Source organism: Natator depressus, chromosome 1 (genome assembly GCF_965152275.1).
Source record: "Natator depressus isolate rNatDep1 chromosome 1, rNatDep2.hap1, whole genome shotgun sequence".
Lineage (NCBI taxonomy): Eukaryota > Metazoa > Chordata > Testudines > Cheloniidae > Natator > Natator depressus.
In genome coordinates this window covers 336593704-336614995 of record NC_134234.1, presented here as the reverse complement: position 1 = coordinate 336614995, position 21292 = coordinate 336593704, and the positions used below count along the sequence as shown (strand labels likewise).

General features: G+C 38.8%; 1 protein-coding gene across 2 annotated transcripts in view; it reads left to right on the top strand.

Annotated features, from left to right (window-relative positions):
* TAF3 (TATA-box binding protein associated factor 3) overlaps window positions 1–21292 on the top strand; it is a 137191-nt gene that overhangs the window by 5466 nt on the left and 110433 nt on the right. Inside the window, exon 2 of one of the 2 annotated variants that reach the window (XM_074942670.1) lies at window positions 9289–9317. Coding sequence is in view for 1 of the 2 variants with exons in the window: in XM_074942669.1 (XP_074798770.1) it covers window positions 9289–9531 (243 nt within the window). In the remaining variant the exon portion in view is untranslated. Of the gene's footprint in view, window positions 1–9288; window positions 9532–21292 lie in introns of both variants that reach the window. The other variant, XM_074942669.1, reaches the window with a different exon arrangement.

Here is a 21292-nt window from a genome sequence, read left to right as displayed (position 1 = left end):
AGGTCATCAAGACAGGAGCCAATTCTGGCTAGAGAGGCTGACGTGTGGAGAACAAGTTGGCTAAAGTAAAGCCCCAGCTGGAAGTTTTATTTTCCTTTTGAACTCTGTTAATAAACCAGACACAGAGAAGGGTTATTTTTGGACATGTGAAAGCCTTTGCAAGTACTTGAGGTGCCCAGAAGGGGAAACTGGGGCAGTGGAGAGAGTGATAACAGGCTGAGTAAGGGGGCATAGCAGCAGCTTAATAAATGAGGGCAGTTTTGAGTATTTGTTGTTAAAACAAATAGTGTAATGTGGTGTTAAGCTACCTGCTCCAAGTTGTCAGTGCATCATCTGTAGAAGGAGTTGTTTTTCAAAACTCCCTTTTCTCACAGGTTCAGCACCGTACACAATGACCAGGTGTGTTGTTGGGTGGATTTCCACCTTCTTTTGAAATATGTTCATTGCTGGAGCCAGGATACCAGATGAACAGGAATACATTAGTTTGATCTAAAGTGATCATTCCCATGTTCTTAAGATTGCATTTTTGCAGAAGTGAATGACTTGTATTAAAAATGCATGGGAAATGCAGCCTGATAGGCACATCTTGATAAAGAGAAGTGAGAAATCCTAAAATTATTAGATCTTGAAAAGTATGGCCACATGTTATATACTCTTGGTGAACTGGACCAGAAAAGATTGCTCTGCTGTTGATATACCTCCTCTTAGCTCTGGTCTACACTACAAACTTATGTTGGTAACACTATGTTGTTCAGGGATGTGGAATACCCACACCCCTGAGCGAAGTAGTTATACTGACTTAACCCCCGGTGTAGAAAGTGCTATGTTGATGGTAGGACTTCTCCCATTGACATAGCTACTGCCCCTCGGGTAGCTGGAGTACGTACACCGACGGGAGAAACTCTTCTATTGGCATAGGTAAAATCTTCACTACGTGCTACACCAGTGCAGCTGCAGCATTGTAAGTATAGACAAGCCCTTACTAAATAAATACCTTTGTACGTCCTTACATCTGTCAGATTTTATTACTTTCAGGACATCTAATTTATTACTGGCTGCCAGTAAGAGGGACCATTCTTCCTGCTGCTTGATGTTTATCAGTCACCATGAAATGGAGCAGACTTCTAGTAGAAATGATAATGTAGAGGAGGTCGTATCTGTATAAAGCCCAATCTATGGTGTTGCGATTGTTTTTCATTGGTGTAGCTACACTGATACAATCCCCCAGTGTAGATGCACTGAATGGGTGCGACTTTTCCCAGTAAATTACAAGTATGAATTGAACCAGCAAAAGCCCCATTTTGCACTGGTGCACTGTCTACTATATCAATGTAATTATACTGATGCAAATACTTGACTCTAGACAAGCTTTTTGGTATTTCTAATGCACCAATCTCTATAGTATCTAGGTATCAGTGCAGAGGAGGCAGTACATGTGAGAATGGAGAAGTGCGTTTCCAAGTTGTTTCACCAGTAGGAACAATAATTAACTGTGGGGAAACTGATGGACAGCAACATTAAGTAACTTGCCCAGACTGGAAAAGAACAACTAGGTAGAGCCTGGAAGAGAAGCTCTGATTCCTAATTCCATTTTTTAACTACTGGAAAAGTGGACCTCCACGATTGGAATATTTATCTTAAGTTCTGTGTAGAAGAATGCTGTGCATCAGCAGGAAGCTGCAATCTACCTTGCAGAATTCATGTAGGCATATTATATGTAGTAGCTCTAGCTGGATGGAGAACAGTATGCGTTATTGATATATGATCTATATTATGTACTATTTATTGTGGTTTGCCCAGCAGTATATGTAGCCACTCATTAATAATTTTCCTATATGTCTTTTTTGGTTACAAATCATTGAATGGCTATTGCTCATTGTAATAAGCATTGAATAAATCTAAAAGCTTTCTCCAATTACCAGTTATTCAAAACTTCGCAAAACTTTAACCATTTCAGGTTAACATTTTCTATACGTGTTCATTGCCTCAGGCTGAATTTTTGAGGAAGTTTCAGCAGTAACAGTACACGTTACTGAGAATGAGGTTAGGGAAATACAGGTCGTTTTTCCAGTGTTGAAATTTTTTCCTAACTGTATTTTGAAGAGCTCTAATACTTTCAGGGTTTGGAGCAGGAACTTAAAATTTGGCAGACAATTTGGTCCTGGCATCAGAGAAATTCTTTTTGCTGGTTCCATAAAAATGCATCCAGATTGGCTGAGTACTGTAAGCCTCTGAAAATTGCCATTCTCCTTGTCTCCATCCCAGGCAAAGAGCCTTTTGGTTGCTTTGAAGGGAGAATAGTATCTGTTACTTCACTCTTCCCCAACTCTGTTGGATTCTCCTTCCTTGTGAATGCTTATGGCTTCTCTACATGGGAAAATTGACCATCAGAGCTATCGCTGTATAATTATACCACCTTAGCTAGGCTGGTATAACTCTCTGTGGGGACACTCTTTTCTGGCATAAAAGTGACTTTTGGTATAATTACTCTGCTTCCATATAATTATACTGTACCACTGTAGTGCTGCTGTCAATTTTCCCACATAGACAAGCCCTTAAATCCCTTTCTCTGCCCAAACAGCAACAGACTGAACTTGACATAAGTCTTGTTGGTTTTGCTGTTCATCCCCAGTTCAGCCAAGGCACTTAAGTTTAGGCATGTGAGTAGTCTCATCGACTTCAAAAGTACCTTGCTAAATCGGGCCTAGAGTCCTAGGAAGAAGCACCGTCTCTGCCCTGCGTGATAGCTGTCTTTTTACGTTTTTGCTGTAACTGATGTTGGTCACCCGAATTTCGAGGATGACAATGACAATCGTAGTTTGTACTAATGGGTCTTTGAGTGACTCTATAAACCAATTTGGGAAGAACAATGTTTATTCGGTGGCCGCAGAGCCCTTTGCCTAGTTGTGTTGATTGAGCTGCATGTTGTTTCCATGCCTGGTGCTATGCTTCCAGCTGCTCCACACAGTGCTTCTCAAAGTCGTGGACACCCACCCGTTTGGTGTGGCACCATGCAATATGATCAATGGCCAGTTGCTCAAAGATTGAGTCAGAAATGTTCATTTTGCTCAGATTTTCTTTCAGAGTGTCCTTGAAGCATTTCATCCGCCCTCCATGCTTACAATTGCTGGATTTTAATTCAGAATATAAGACTTGTTTTGATAAATGGGTCTCAGGCATTCAAATTATGTGGCCAGTCCATCTCAGTTAGGTGCAGATCAAATGAGACTTGATGCTGACTGAACCAGCTTTCACTTGGACTTCAGTGTTGGAAACCCAGTCCTGCTGTTTGATGTCAAGCAATTGACATAAGTGGCACAAATGGAAGCTGTGAAGCTTTGTAATGTGTCATTGATAACAGTTCCATGTTTTGCAGCTGTCAAGCAATGTTGTGAGGACAACAGCCATTATGGATTTTGATTTTTGTCCGTTGACAGATTTTATGTTGCTTCCAGATTTGGTGATAGAGGCGACCATATGCGGTGCTGGCTTTCTTAATTCACCCATCTTCTTTGTGGTTGATTTTTGCTTTGTTGTTCAACATGCTGCCAAGATAAGTTAACTCTTTGATGGCTTGGAGTACAATACCTCACAGGCTTATTGACAGGTCTTGGTAAAGTTGTTGAGGAGATGGCTGATACATATGCTTGGTTTTCGTTCAGCTGATGGTGAAGCCAAAGTTAGGAGCTGTCACAGCAAAGTGGTTTGTACGATCTTATAGTTCTGCTTATAGTTCTTCATCGATGCTGAGTCAGCAGCAAAGAACAGTTCCTGGATCAGTGCTTCTACAACTGTAGACGGGAAAGAAAAAAGAGCTTACCAGTGCGGAAGTGTATAAAGATGCCATTTGAAGCACCACGAAGGGCTTCCTCTAGCATCTCAGCAAAGAATAGACCAAAAAAGCTAGGCGCAAGGTCACATCCCTGCTTCATCCCATTTGTGATTGGAAATGGGTCTGTTAGTTTACCATCAGCACTAACTCTTCCAGCTGTGCCTTCATGGAATTGTTGAATGATGTTAATAAATTTGCCTGGACACCCAAATTTAGCGAGCGATTGCCAGAGGGCAGCATGGTTGACTGTATTGAATATCTTAGTTAGGCCGAGAAACATGATGTACAAAGGTGGGTGCTGTTTGCGACATTTTTCCTGTAATTGTTGAATGATGAAAATTGTGTCTTCAATGCTCTGCTGAGCACAAAAAGCTGCAGTTTGACTCAGATAGAACATTAGCAATGATGTGGGTCAGGAGTTGGTTCAAGAGGATCCATTCAAGAATCAGGAACAGTCAGCATGGATTCACCAAGGGAAGGTCATGCCTGACTAATCTAATCGCCTTTTATGATGAGATTACTGGTTCTGTGGATGAAGGGAAAGCAGTGGATGTATTGTTTCTTGACTTTAGCAAAGCTTTTGACACGGTCTCCCACAGTATTCTTGTCAGCAAGTTAAGGAAGTATGGGCTAGATGAATGCACTATAAGGTGGGTAGAAAGCTGGCTAGATTGTCGGGCTCAACGTGTAGTGATAAATGGCTCCATGTCTAGTTGGCAGCCGGTGTCAAGTGGAGTGCCCCAGGGGTCGGTCCTGGGGCCGGTTTTGTTCAATATCTTCATAAATGATCTGGAGGATGGTGTGGATTGCACTCTCAGCAAATTTGCAGATGATACTAAACTGGGAGGAGTGGTAGATACGCTGGAGGGGAGGGATAGGATACAGAAGGACCTAGACAAATTGGAGGATTGGGCCAAAAGAAATCTGATGAGGTTCAATAAGGATAAGTGCAGGGTCCTGCACTTAGGATGGAAGAATCCAATGCACCGCTACAGACTAGGGACCGAATGGCTAGGCAGCAGTTCTGCGGAAAAGGACCTAGGGGTGACAGTGGACGAGAAGCTGGATATGAGTCAACAGTGTGCCCTTGTTGCCAAGAAGGCCAATGGCATTTTGGGATGTATAAGTAGGGGCATAGCGAGCAGATCGAGGGATGTGATCGTTCCCCTCTATTCGACACTGGTGAGGCCTCATCTGGAGTACTGTGTCCAGTTTTGGGCCCCACACTACAAGAAGGATGTGGATAAATTGGAGAGAGTCCAGCGAAGGGCAACAAAAATGATTAGGGGTCTAGAGCACATGACTTATGAGGAGAGGCTGAGGGAGCTGGGATTGTTTAGTCTGCAGAAGAGAAGAATGAGGGGGGATTTGATAGCTGCTTTCAACTACCTGAAAGGGGGTTCCAAAGAGGATGGCTCTAGACTGTTCTCAATGGTAGCAGATGACAGAACGAGGAGTAATGGTCTCAAGTTGCAATGGGGGAGGTTTAGATTGGATATTAGGAAAAACTTTTTCACTAAGAGGGTGGTGAAACACTGGAATGAGTTACCTAGGGAGGTGGTAGAATCTCCTTCCTTAGAGGTTTTTAAGGTCAGGCTTGACAAAGCCCTGGCTGGGATGATTTAACTGGGAATTGGTCCTGCTTCGAGCAGGGGGTTGGACTAGATGACCTTCTGGGGTCCCTTCCAACCCTGATATTCTATGATTCTATGATTCTAATCTTGCCAGCCACAGAGAGATACCATTGTGGTTACCACAGTCACTGTTTGAGGCTTTATGCTTGTAAATACTGACGATGTTGGCATCTTTCAGTTGTTGTGGTATAATTTCTTGAAGCCAGACATGTAAAAAATATTCAAAGAGCTTGTCAATCAGAAGATTTCCTCCGTGTTTGAAAACCTCAGCTGGAATGGCATCGGGATCAGGGGATTTATTATTTTTCATTACTTGAACAGCCTTCAACACCTCAGCCTGTGCAGGTAGATCTGCAAGTGCAGTAGATGTGAACAGTTTACGGGTATTATCCAGCGACTCATCAGAAACAGCAGGTGAATGATTAAGTAGTTCACTAAAATATTGATGCCACGATTGGTGGACAGCAGTACGATCTGTGATGAGAAATTCACCAACAGCACTTGTTAGTGATGCCGGGAGGTGGGTAGGGCCATACACAGCTTTAACGGCATCATAGAAATCTTTGGAATCAGGTTGATCAGGAAGGGCCTGTAGTTCCTCTGCTTTACAGTCAAACCACATATTTTGCATTTGGCGGAGTTTGCGTTGGTGCATACTGCAACCTACCCTATATCTGACCCTTTTTGACCCAGAGAGTGGTTCAGTTAAGAGCATAGAATATGCTTGCTAATTGGCATCAAGAAGAGTCAATATTTCAGAATTATGATTGTCAAACTATTCTGCATGATGACATTTTGTATACTTAGCACAATCCACAGTGGTGTTATAGATTGTGTCACACAAGGATACCCATTTGGCAGATAAGTCATCACTGATTAGTGGAAGAGTTTCTAAAACAGTAGTTAGCTGTGTTGAAAATTGTTTGACAATTGACAGATCGTTCAGCCAGGCAATATTTACATGCTTAACTGATAGCTTTTTACTCATTTTGAACAAAACAGAGAGGCAAAGCTATGATCGAACATGACGGTGATTAGTCCAACAATCAGCTCTGCATAATATCTGAGTTATGTGCACATCTCGGATGTCCCGCTGTCCGAACAGCACATAGTCAATCAGATACCAATGACAGTAGGATGTGTCCAGATCATTTTGTATTTGTTGGGAAGTCGGAAGTGTTTGTAATAACTAGAGGGTGCTCAGCGCATGTTGTCAGCAGAAGTAGGCCATTGCTGTTCATCTTGCTGACGCCATGTTTGCCAAGTACACCACGCCATGTAGAATCATCACGGCCAACGTGAGCATTAAAGTCACCCAAAATAATCAACTTGTCTTCATGGGGAGTCAATCGGATCAGGGCCATTTAGTTCAGAATAAAATTCCTCCTTACCTTCATCAGAGTTAGTCATTGTCCATGCATTAAGCTATGATCAGTGAAACGTAACGTCCACCTCTCGGGGATAATTGGAGCTTCATCAGTCTGTCATTTATACCGATGGGCAGACTGTCCAAACTAAAGATGAGATTCTTTCTGATAGCAAAGCCGACTCCTGGGTCATGCGGCTCATTTTGTGGGCATCCCTTCCCTAAGCAAGTGTACCCATCTCTCTCCTCAGTCAGTTGACCCTATTCAGCAAGTCGTATCTCGCTAAGCGCCACAATGTCAATATGATATTTTTCAAGTTCTTGAGCTACCAGAACAGTTCATCTGACAGGACAATCAGTTTGGTTTGGATGATCAAGGAGTGTGTGGACATTCCATGTCTCAACATTGAGACAAAAAGAAACTTTTTGAGGTTTGTTTGAATTTTGACCACATGATGGAACACCCTCAGCTGTGGTAAACCGATCAGGGCTGTTTGGAAATAGCAGTTTTTAGGGCACCTTGTCTAGCCCCCTTCTCGGATTGAGTTTGTCTGGGCTGTCCCTGAATAAAGCAGCAGAGTTGATCAAGATGCTGCTGGACTATGGTGTCACTCCAGGTCAATGCAGAGCAACCAAAGTCTTGACCCGCCTGTGTGTAGGTTCATGACTCACTCCCAGCAATGTCCATCACCTGTCACTTTAGCTGTGACTGCCTCTCTTCCACTTTATCCATTAGATTTTGACACTTTGAGCTCAGTAAATCATTTGGTAAAGTTACATCTACCTTTCCCTACTTGACATTAACATGTTTCATGTCTGAAGAGTGAATAAAAAATGGCATTGCAAGATTTCATGTTTATTGTGTCAATAATTTGCTAGGTCAGATTTGCTCAGGAAACAAGTAAAAAGGTGTTTTTTCTTACTGTCAGGCTCAGTAAACTCTGCCTCAGGAGTTCAAAGCTGAGCAAATGGAGGTTGTGGTTGTCTACTTTTATTACAGTAGCATTTAAAGGCTCCAGCGGAGATTAGGGTCCCATTGTGCTAGGCATTGTACAAACACATAGTAAGGGAAAGCCCTTGTCCTAAACAGCTTTCATTCTGAATAAACAAGTCAAAAGATGAGAGAGGAAAAAACCTAGTACATCCATTTTATAGATGGGGAAAGCTGTAATACAGAGATTGTTATTTGAAACAGGAGTAAAAAGTCATTTTAAAAAAAACAATAAAAAAGAACAAACAAACAAACCAAACCCCTCCCACAACAAACCAATATTTACATTACCACCAGTAGTAGCTATGATTCTGAATACACCTGATAAGCATATTTTTTCAGTGAGAAAGTGCCAGTTTTATACAGTAACTTTGAAGAAAATTGCTCTTTAAGATCATTTATGAACATTTATATGTAGATAGCTTTCTTGTAATTATGGATGTGCTTGTTAACAAAAATTTTGAAAGGTACATTAAACCTCGTGCTTTGGTGTTTGATAGTTGACTGTTAGAGATTAGCATGAGACCTATAATGAGAGACAGACTATCCCACACCTGCCTACTGCACGGTTCTTACCCATTCTTTTGAAGCATCTGCTGCTGGCCGCTGAGACAGGATGCTGGATGAGATGGACTTTGGATCTGATCCAATATGGTAATTCCTATGTTCCTATCAATATGTGGACCAGTCAGTGTTACCGAGATGTTAATGAAAGAGATTAGTATACATTCTAGCACCATTTTGAAGGGCACTGTCCTTTGTTTTTTAATTTCATAAGTGAAGTGAGGGGTGGCATGCTGGGTTAATACTCGTGGGAGAAGTCTAGAGGCAAAAGACAATAGATATTGGAAGCGGTGTTGGTGAGTCAGTAGATGGTAGGTATTGGCATAGCAGTAGTAGGACACTGGGTTGCTATCTTTGGATGTTGTATTAAACCAAGGTCCTGACCACTTGGCCAGTAAAACTCTCAGAATGCTTTTTGCAAGAAAGAAGTGTTAGCCATGGTGTCCTGCAGAAATTGCTTTGTGGGGAATTACTTTCTCCTAACCGAAATTTCTCCTTCAGTATGTGTGGAATACGGTATTCTTCTCTTCTGACCTAAACTGTTGTGAAGCATTGCATGCTTTTGAGCTAATGCTGAGTCCCTTCCCTCCCCCCACAAAGTGCTTTTGCCCGGTGGGTGAAGTGAATGCTGTAGTTCTAGTTTATAAAGCACTAAAGGTTCCGTTTAAACAAAAGGCATTCCTGTACTGCTGTGAATAAGTAATATATTTAGTTGTAGCCAAATACGTTGCATTTAGCCACATGTAAGCTGCTGTTGGGTTAATAAAAGTTTAAATGATCAGTTTTTTACTTCTGACAAAAGGAAATTTCCTGTGTACTGAATGTGCTTATATTGTTCATTACAAAACAAAGTCAAAGGTCTTCAGAATAGATTCTTACTAAAATTCCTTTTTGTTTACAGATGGCCGTACAGATCCAATTTTGGATGATGTAAGTGAAGCCTTCACACTTATGGGGGTTAACCTGCATGAGCTGGAAGATTACATACACAATATTGAACCTGTCACTTTCCCACATCAAATCCCTTCATTTCCTGTCAGCAAGAACAATGTCCTACAGTTTCCCCAGCCTGGAAGCAAAGATGCAGAAGAGAGGAAAGAGTACATTCCTGATTACATGCCACCTATTGTCTCATCTCAAGAAGGTGCGAAATTAACAATTTTTTTCCTTTTTTCGTTTTCATTTGTTTTTGAGTGTTTACATTTTATTTAAGCTGCCCAACTTGTGCCACCAATAACAGTGGTTTTGTAAAGCACCCATTAGGGCACTGCACAAATAGTGAAGTACAATCATGATAATATTAAATCATCATGCAAAATAAAGAGAGCAGTAGCGTGGCTAAAGTTATATTTCTGTTTTCCACTTTTACTGCACTTTGCATCAGAGGAATTCAGTGTTAAAACACTTCACATTTCTGTAATATTCTCTATCTGAGGATCTCAGGTCATTAAATAAGTTAATGAATTAAGCCTCACAACATCTCTGTCAGGTGACAAAACCGTTCTTTCTCCCTTCAAGCTAATGTTTAAAAAGCTGTTGCCAACTTGAAATGAAGTTAATTTAAAAAACTGAAGTAAAAGTAGTTTCAGGTACTACACCTGCATCTGAGTGTCTCTACTAATTTTTATCGTTTTACAGTCACACTTTCCTATTTTTAAATGTCTTCCTCTCCCCTGTCGAATGAATGATCCATAAAAATGGTAGAGGAAAGTGAAAATGCCTATACAGAAAGTGCTGTGAAATAGACACACATTTTTTTCTGTCAGCTACAGTAATCTTGTGTTAATTATAACAATAATTGAAAGGGGAAGGAATTTTTTTTGTAATCTCTTTATGTACAAGAATCTTGGATGTTAACCAACAATAAAAGGTTAAAACAAAATCACAGGTGTAACGTAAATTGGCTGTCCTTTAATGACAGTTACAAATAACAACAGTATTTTCTAAGTGTATGTAATGCTGTGGATTAGGAAAAAATACACTAAATAGAACAAAATGCTTGCTGTGAAGAATGTATGGTACAGTTAACAGACAGAATTCTAATGTGTCATTTACTTCTTCTGAAGTAAATAACATGGGATATAATGTGTATTCTACGTAATGGCTCATTGAAGAACTTAGTGTATAAGGCCTGAGACACTAAATGTTGAAATGCAGGCGGAAAACCCCTACAACATAAAAGTGAACAGAAAATGATTTCCCTTTATTTTCGACATGAATAAATCCTGTTGCTCTACTGCCACAAATGATGTGCACAATTGTTGTTCTATTACTGATATTTCCAGTGCCTAGCACAACAGGGTCCTGGTCCGTCACTGGGGTTCCTAAGCGCTAGAATAATACAAATAATAAATAAAATAATTTTAGTATTTGGATAGCAGGTATATTTTCTCCTGATTTAACCATAATGTGCTACAATTAAACTATATATTGTAAACTATGCAAAGTGTCTGTAAGGAACAGTTTTCTAAAATCAGAAGAATGCCCTAAAAATATATTTTTCAGGTCTGCAGCCTTCACATTTACTTTCATTTCCTAAAAGACAGAGGTTTTTAGCAATTATTGACACACACGTGACGAAGTAACATTTAACTTGACTTAACGTGAAAAAAGTAAAATTTAAATAGTACCAAGAAATATTTTTCAAGGCTTAAAGAGATTAATATCTCTTCATTGGGAGGCTTGATAAAAGGTTTGCTTTTTAAAACATTTTTTAAAAAGAACTCTTCAGAGAGAGCAGAAGAATACAAAGCAAGAGGTAACCATAGCATAGCTAAAAAATAATTGTAAGGACATCCTATACAATTATGTCAAGATCTTCGAAAGCAAAAAGTGATTTTGTGTACCTCAATTTGTGGTTCAACTTGAGATACTTTAAAGGTGCCTGATTTTTCAGATGGTTCTTCACATCTACCGTTAAGATTAGGGTACTTTAAAGTGTCTCAAATTAGGCACCCAGAATCACTAGCCCCTTTTGTAAATGTTGGCTTTAAAATGTAGTAGAGACATCAAGTCCAAGAGAGAACTCAATGAAGCTGTAGCAGAATATCCGTATATAGGAAAAAACGTGATGAATATTACAAACTCAATATGGCATTATAGCTAAATACAAAGTGAGACTAAATATTTATATGGCGGCAATTGTGCTTTTCTTTGTAAGTAATTTCTACATTTTTTTCTCTTGCAAGTTAGATCCAGGAGTTAGATTAGAGCAGTCCTTATAAATATTGTAGGAATCCTTTTAACACCTGAAGCAAGAAGATACTATTTCCCGAGTTGGACAGGAACCAGGAAAACTTCTAATGCCCAAGGCTAGTGTATCAGAGGGACCACAAGCACAGGTTTTTTTAATTCAATAAAGGACTTGATACAAATTTAAACAAGTATTACCTTGAAAATAACTCTGTTATAGTTGCTGTACGATACTTAAGTATAGTTTAGGGCATTTTCCTAATATGGTAAATTTGGAATTTTGAATTCAGTGGGATTACATATATGTTATATAAAAAAAAAAAAAAGTTCATAACTATTTTCAGACCAATATTTTTGGGATACATGAAATGGATCAGGAGGATTGGTTCTCAACATCTGGCACTACTTTATTAGCAAATACAATTTGGAGATAATTTTCTCTCTGAAATGTTATGGAACTATCCCTCAGAAACCTTCTCTTAAGAATCACATGATATAGCAGCTGACTACGTTGTCAGTCGATTTTATGGAAGTGTAAAACTTCTGTCTGTGTTGACAGTTACATTTAATGGTTTAATGTGTTGAGTGATTTCATGTAGCGACCGAGATATAGCTACATGCAATGATGAAGTGAGGTGATGTGCATATTTACTGTGAATCATATGAAACTTGAATATTACTGATTTTAAGGCAGTATTTGAAAACTGTAAGGTTACATTTAGTTTGATATTAAGGCCTAGGGCTGAGCTCATTCCGGTTTTGATTAAATTATTTTTATGGATATTCAGATATTAACAATACCACTAAGTATTATGTCATTGTAATTAGTCACATCTGTCATAATACAAAGCTGAAATTTTTCACATACGTTTTTAGAGAACATTTGCATCAAAAACTGTGTTTAATATGCACCATGACCAGTAGGTGTTGCTAGTTCACTTCGTAAAACTCAAGTTGCAATTGTTTTCTGTGCCTGTAAATAACATATTGCCACTTTCTTTAGAATCAGTGATCTGACATACAAGGTATTCAGTCTGTTCGGATAGTTTGCCTGATTACTTAACCGTTTTGTCAATCTTATTACCAAAAGTCATTAAGACAAAATTTTATTCTGTTCTATTCACATATGCCTCAACTGTTGGACATGCTGGAATTGGAACATTCACTCTTTACGACTGTGCTTAATAGTAATGTGCCGAGCAGTGAAAAGGCACCCAGATTTTCGTGACCTGTCTCTGCCATTTAGCGTTAGCTGTGAGGTTAGTACTTTGGGCCAAATTCTCCTGTAAGTGTTTTAACTGAAAGCAGAATGTGGCTCCTTGTATTAAATCTAGAGTACTATGTTTCATTAACTTTGACTGGAAGACTTGGCATATATGTCAAGTGTATAAATTATATGGATCTATGTATTAATACACATTTTTATAATACAATCTGATTCATCCTTACCATGTTTGATGTTGGAGTTTTAGTGGTGGTTTTTACAACTAAAACTTTGGGGAAAATTTTATGCCAGTGTCATGATGTTCACATTCTGCCTATTTTTAGTTATTCCCTCTTTTGTTTTTACAGAGTTGTTTTAGTGCTGTTGTCACTGTAATGTCATGGTGAACTTGTAAAATAGATTAATTAAAAAAAAAATAAATTGGTTGCAAAACATGATGGTCATGCTTTATTTCTCATGCTTTAATGTAGAAGAACGTAAACTTTTGCAATAATATCAACCAATTTCTATGAAGTTGGTGTTTCAGTTAAAGTAATAGAGTATAAAGAGAAATTAGGCACTTAAAAAAATCTAGATACTCAACCAAAGGGAATAATAATAAAAAATTAGTATTTGTATTGTGGTAGCACCTATAGGCCAGACCCCAGTTGTATTAGACACTACAGTGTAGTTCCCCAAAATTTTAAAAAGTTCACCTGTCCCAAAGACTGATGCTACATGTGCCATAGTAACCCTGTCTCTTAGCCACTTAGAACCCAATTCTAAATTAATATGATTGTTATACAATATGTATTCCTTTAAAAACTATGACTTGGTATTATGCCATCTCTTCTTTCCTCCCCTCCCCTTTTCCCCCCTCAGATTTTTTAAGGCGCACACAGTAATGCACTCTGTATAGCTCTTGCATTGGGATGAGAGGGAGGAAAATATGTATACAGTATATTCTTAGGTATGCATAAGTTTTTAACGTTCTACTATATTTGCATCAGCCCTAGTTTTTCGGGACACCTTGTTAGTTCTTTAATGACCACGCAGCCTTAATGGTGACCAGTTCATTTGTTGCTTTCTGAAAGCCTGATTGTGCCTGGTTGCTCCAGAGGGGCATGAGGGGAGGATTCAGGTAGTTCTGTCCACTGGGTACAATTGTAGTCTCCGTGGTTCTTTGTGGTTCCCCTGGGTGGGGAGAGAGAGAGAGCGCTTTAGCTCTTGCTTTGGAATGTTTCTCTGTCCTCTGCATCTTGTTCCTCAGGCCCTGCCATGAGAGGTTATTTTAAAACAAATGTAATTTGTAGTGGGGGTTAAGTTTTGGGGCCTTTCAGCCTTGATAGTGCATATTTAAGAGCTAGCTTCATGTTTCTAATCATTGATCCAGGACCAGTTCTGGACACAATTTACTTGTCCTGATTTATTTGTGACTTTGTCTGATATGTCTTGCCTTGGCAGGTCAGAGCTTAAAAATGTCATTCTGATTACAGTCTTGCTTTTCTCCTGCTTTAAATCTGATGTGATATTAGACCCTAATAACCACCAGAAACCTCTGCTTATTGCACGTGAAAACATGGAAACCCAGCTGTCAAATTATATAATTTATTAAACTATCTCTCTTTGTTTGTAAGATATTAGTTGCTAAAAATCATATTGGAATTGAAGAGAGGTATGGAAAAGCAAAGTGGAAATCAAAATAACATGATTTTTCAGGTCTGATGATATCATGGGCCTACTAGTGCTAGAAATGTAATTGTATAAAGCATTAAGCTTTACAGTGGTATAAAGCATTAGTGTCTAGCTCCAGTGATTTGATATATCAGATTTTGAAACTGTCACTGGCTTCTCAGTCTAGCAATGCTTTTTTTGGCTCTTGTCCAGAACTGAATATAGCAAGTCTTGGATCTCAAACCACTGTAACGTCAATCCCTAGTTTCCTCAAGGGTTAAACAAAGCCAGTGACTTTTTAAACAGCGTGTGGTGGGATCTATGGATGCTTAAAAAGGAATATCTGGATACTGACTTTGCCATTTGATAAACTGAGTTTCTCAGTCATTGTTCTTACGTTGTTTGCAGCCTTTCTACTCTCTTCCACTCCCTCCCATTTAATCTTACGGAGTATAGCTTTATTGTATACCCCCACAGTAAATTGCACTGGTGGTTTAAAAGCAACAATGACATTTTTAGCAGAGCTATTCCAGTATATTAGGCTATGCAAAACACCACCACATATCAACAGACAGGTACTGTGTAATCAACCAATTTGAAGCATAAACCACTGGTAGAGGATCAACTTGGAACACTTTGCTCCTGGCAACTAGCCATGCCTGGTTGCTGAGTATTGCAAGCTCTGTGTCAAGTTGCTTTAGCAGTCCATGCACTCTAAGTGTCAGACACTGATTGCTTTTGTGCGAATGAGTCTCCATGTATGCATCAGTCTAGCAAGGAAGAAGCAACAGGAGAAACAGACAAAATGAGAAAGGCAGCCAAGCTTAAGAAGCAAACAGAGGAAAGCCATTGGGAAAGAGCCAATAGGAGAGGCAGGTTCAAAGGAAAAGGAGAATATGAGATGGCAACAAAAAAGTACAGAAAATGTGTGGTTTAATTCTTACCATTAGAAAACCATAAAAATAACTCCTCTCTGGAATAATAAAGTTGTCTTCATAATTACAACTGTATATCTTTATCTTTCCTTAAGAATCACTGTCATAATCCAAAACATGGTTCCAATGGAAATAATGCAAGAAAAAACAGAAAGATATAAAAAACCCCCAGAAATTTAGATTGAGGCCAAATAGACTTTCATCTAAGGATCTTCATTTTGTAAGCATCATAGGCAAAAATTCAGTTTAGTGGGTACTGCAAGAAAACTTCACCCATAGCACAAACGCAATCACACAGTTGGGCTGTGTAGACTTGGAGGTGGGGGGGTTTCAAAGGCACACCTAGCAGTTAAGGTAAGTAACTCCCACAGGAAGTCAATGGGAATTAGGTGCCTGTCTGCATTTTGTGCCTTTAAAAATCTCCCTCTGCCTTTGAAGGGACGTTTGTAATGAGGATTATGTGAGTCAAACTTGAGGTGCGTTTGCAAGGGTAAGTAGGCTCTTTGAATGGCATAGATAGATTTGAAAAAGTCTTCATCTGTACTTGTGATTTTTCAGAAATGTTATTCATGTTCTTTTCCTCAGCAAATCTAGGTAAAACTGAAGTACAGTATCAGAAAATACTTAGGATGATAGAGAAACCAACTTTAAATCAGTTTTAAAAAACTGAATTAAAACTAGTTTCAGGTTCTTCACTGCCTCTGAATTTTTCTGTCAACTTCTGTGTTATAAAAATGGGTTTATTAATTTAAAAAAAAATTTGCCTCTGTTGTGAAAGACCTGTGCAAACAAAAGAGAACACTATCTCTACAGAATAAATCATGAAACTAAGTATACAAAAATTGGTGTCCTGTCCAAAGCAAAGTGAAAAATAGAGAAAATACTTTTAATTTTTTCAGTCATAGTAACCTTATGTGTTACTTGTAATAATAGTAAGTAAACAGTTTTCAGACGGAAATGTGGGTTTTTTTTTTATAAAGGACTATACCCCTTTAAAGCTTCAGTGTGTAGATGAAATTTTTTTCTCAAAGACTTTGTTTTTTCCAGACCTATTTCAATAACTTACAACTTGTTTACGTATCTTGAGGATTCAAAATTAAAATTGCGTACTGTAAAAGTAATGATTCACATGTCATGCCACCTTCTTACAGTGAGTTAATTGACACTGAATTGGAATGAAAATCCTAAATTGTTTGAATGCATTGTCCAATGTCCAAATTGCAATTTTGGCTATAATGAAATTATTCTTTGGGGAGAAAATAAGACTTTACAATAAAAGGCTCCCATTGTCTTGGATACTTTAAACACAGAACACTGTCATTATTTTAATTTCCTAGTGGTTGTTTTTCAGTAAAACTTTTGTCACTTGCCTTGACTTGTCATGTGATATCAGTTTTTCCTTTTGCTGACAATGTCTGACTTTGTTTAGAGCCCCCAATGCGTTCTACACCATGTACTGCTGCTATACTTGAGGACTTTATTTTATCTGGAGCATCGGACACCTTTGTGGCTTAGAAAGCATAAGTTTCAAATTAGATTATTGTCTGGTAGTTGTATGTTACTGTTCTCAAGCTTCTTGGGCTTTTTTCCGCCATCCTGCACGGAATATTTTTGGTGACTCCAGGGGGGAAAAAATGGAAAATTTAGCCACAGTTTAAAACAGGATAAATGAAAGGTACAGTTAACCTATTTTAAGTACTAACCTTGTAATTTCGTTATATTTCAGAGTCATTGCAGCATGCTGGACCTTTTCCTTTTCACTCCTAATGCTCTCAATTTTCTCTCCCTTTTTTCCCCTTCTAAAATATTTAATTCTCTGAAAATGTAGCTGATGCTTCAGCCAGTGGGTAAAAGGTCAGGAATTGCTGCTAACTACAGATTTATAGCCACTGTGAGAAAAATACCTCTTCTTTGTTAAATAATTGCACCTCTCTGTAGCTGGGTTGTTTCTGAACAGAAATTGGCAGATTTTATTCTTTTTCAGGGCATGTGTGTTAATGTAATGCTAAAAGACTTCAGCATTATCATGGTGATCTTTTAAAAAACTGCCCACATGACACAAGCCTTTACTCTGGGTCTACTAATGATAGAATTGTTTTCCATACTCTTGCTAATCCACAAATTTAATATTTTGTACATGCTGAAGGATTACCCTCTTTTTGTGGGGTGGAGATCAGTATCACATAAATGTACCTGATTTTGAGAAGTGTGGAGCTAGGATTCCCTTGTTACGTGAAACATCCTCATGTTGCTGCAGCAAGGGCTGTGCTATTTGCATGGGAACTCTTAACAATTAGGTGGAGTGGACAGACTTCTAGTAGGCTTAGGTGTTCATATCATCATGTTGTCCAATCTTGATCTATATCTAAACCACAGCTTCCACTGGTGCTAATGTCAGTGGTGAATTCTGAGCCTCATTTTTTCCAGTGTAGACAAGGTTAAAGTGGTTAAAAGACTTGTGACATGCCTCTACAAGCAAATCAGTGACAAATTTTAAACTCTGAGCTAAAGAAGTCCTGTTTTAGACATTTGAGCTATTTCCCTCTTGCCACACACAGATAAGGTGCGTGTAATAGCGTTGTAATTTGCTAGTTTGGCTATAACTTCAGTGTCCTCTCCATGTCTTCACTTTGAGTAACCTCAACCTTCCAGTTTTCATCTTTGTGCAAATAAAGAGAATCTTAGTGTGTTGGATAAGTCAGAATGGTGAATCTGGCTGGTGAATTTTGCCCATATGCTCAGGGTTCAGCTGATCGCCATATTTGGGGTTGGGAAGGAATTTTCCTCCAGGGCAGATTAGAAGAGGCCCTAGAGGTTTTTTGCCTTCCTCTGTAGCATGGGGCACGGGTCACTTGCTGGAGGATTCTCTGCTCCTTGAAGTCTTTAAACCACGATTTGAGGACTTCAATAGCTCAGACATAGGTGAGAGGTTTATCGCAGAAGTGGGTGGGTGAGATTCTGTGGCCTGCATTGTGCAGGAGGTCGGACTAGATGATCATAATGGTCCCTTCTGACCTTAATATCTATGAGAATGGATTAACTAAAGTTAATGCATAGACAGTTTCTCCTTAATTATCTCAATGCAGTATGAGAAAGGTGTTGTAGATTCACTTTGAATAATAGGGAATTTTCAGATTTAATAGGCCGTGGGAGAAATGACCCTATTTCAGATAACAGGAGATTTTGGATGACTGAAGTTCACATCAAAGTTCATAATTCAGTATTGTTTCTGAATGGTTCATTTTTGAAGTTTCTGCTATTAGGCCCACTTATAGGTTTCTAGTACCTGAAACTAAATAGCTGAATTGGTTTGTTTCTTCTGATTGAGATTAGATGTTTTATAACTGAGACTGTTGCTCGATTTAATAGGTACACATTTATATCTATATTTTGATTAAAAGCTCAAATAATTTGACTTTTCCATAGCTATAGCATACCTACAGACATACCACTTTGCAGTGTGATATCAGATCTAAGCAGGTTGGGCATGGTTGGTACTTAGATCAAGACTCAGGGTTTGTCTACACTAGCTGTCTAGACTAGTATAGACGTGATAAATCGACTGCTGAGCGCTCTCCCGTTGACTCTGGTACTCCACCAGAATGAGGAGCGCAAGTGGAGTCGATGGGAGAGCGTCAGCTGTCGAAGTGAAGTCACCACGGTAAGTAGATCTAAGTACGTCGACTTCAGCTACACTGTTCACGTAGCTGAAGTTGCATATCTTAGATCGACCCCGCACAGTAATGTAGACAAGCCCTGAGAAACATAGGGCCTCCATTTGTTGTTGCAGTAATTTACAAATCTTTCTCTTAGAATCAGACTGATACCTGGGTTTAGGTGAAGACACTATGAAGTGTCGTTTTGTATGAGAAGGTAAGCCACGGTTTGGCCGCTTTGTTTTTAATGGTTCTATGGCAGCTCATGTGAGAGTCATTGTAGCTCCACTGTCATGGGCAAAATACAGCTTGTTACACTCTACATAACCTCCATTTTCCTTGGCAAACTTTTTTGCTCTTTCCTTCTTAAATACACTGGTGGTAAATGGCTGCTACTTTTTCATTCTAGAGGGGAGTGCATTTTAATAGCGGATGGAGCAATATCTGTATATTCATATCACAGGGATGAAAGGTGCTGTTCAAATATTATAAAAGTATTTGTAACTATGGGGATGGCACTGCTTTTTTGTGACTGAGAAGTGTTATTTAATGGAAGTGCCACATAATCCATTTATCCCATTCAGAATAATGAATAATTGTAGTTCTTCTTATCGTCTTTTATGGGTTTTATGGACATTCACAGTAGCAAATGAACTTTGCCTTTTGCAATTTTAAATATATAAAGCCATGCACATCAGTGTTCCTGTAGCTATTTTATCTTAAAATGTGTACCTTTTTTTCAAGGGTTTTTTTTTACATATTCATATGCTCCTGGCATATTTAAACATTAACACTTTTTACTTGTGTCTGTGCAACACTGATTATGTCTGACAGACACAATTGGGAATAGCATAGAGGAAATAATAGTTCTTGACCAATCAGTGAAACTCAGGAAGTCCCAGTGCCGTAGGAAGGGAGAAAAACTCACTTTTCATTTCCTCTTGAGTCCAGTGTGTTCATATTAACTTTAAAGGAGAGTGAGATGCAGCTCTGAGGATTTGGTCTCCAGTAGAATGTTACCTATGTATGGAGCCCATCTCAGCAGGCGTCTAGTGACCAGCCAAAAAAGCTCTCATAGCTAAGTTGCTGGGGTATCCTATTGCAAATTGAATATGAAACAAGGATACACTTGGTTTTGCATGAGAAACTTTAAAGCATTCATTAAAGAGGCTTTATTTCTGTTCCAAAAATTTTAAAGCCACAGACCCACTGAAAGTGATTTTTGACTTGATTTGATTTTTTTTTCTTGTATTTTGAGAGAATTTATAGATTTGAGAACTGGTAAAAATCCATATTTGTAATACTACTACTTAGAGTTTTGCATGTTCAGAGCACTATAGTACACAATCACAATGCTTTTGAAAATTACTTTGCTTGCCCTTTTCTCTCTTTTGTATGTGTATGTATGTATATATTTATAGTAGTATATAACAGGTTAAAAGTGTAGTTTTATAAGAAGATTTAAATATGAATCTGTATGGGAGCACCTGTTATCAGTCTGTTTAATGCACTTGTACTGGGATTTTCAAAGGAGCCTCAGGGAGTAAGGCATTTACCTCCCACTGTAATTCATTAGGATTAGGACATCTGACTCCTTTTGGCTCCTTTGAAAATTGCAGCCTTAATAGTTTTAAGAGCCTCTACGCAGTTTTGTTAAATTTCATTGACGCTATGGCAAGCTGACAAATGAAGGCGTTTCAAATTTTAAAGTTTAAATTCTGTCGCTGTCTTGCTACCATGTAATTCTTAACTTGCTTAGCTGTACCTAGAAATTGCAGCCTGTGTGGTAGATAACGTGGTTCATGCTGACGCCCAACATAGACAGTACCTAAGCACAATGGGTTGATCCTCTGGCCGGCCCATCAGTTGAAATGTAGATGATTCCTGGGAAAAATTAAACTACAAGTGTGTGTAAATGAAAGATTTGAAGAGACGCCCTTAATGTTTTACCTTGCAGTTCAGAGCCCTCTCCTTATCAAACTACATTATTTTACTGATTCATTTCTGCTAAATATTTAAGACCTACTGTGATTCAGGATGAACCCCTATATTTCTCCAAAAACTCAGGGGAATCCTATTTTTTCTCCTATTTAAAGAGAGACCCCTCCACACATATCCACACCAGCCCCCTCCAAAAAAGCATGAGTAGAGCCCTAAGGAGGTAACTTCTCTTAAAGGGACATTAAAATCTCAGATAGGTGAACTAATGCCCTCCCTTGTTGTATGCATCAATCACTATATTTA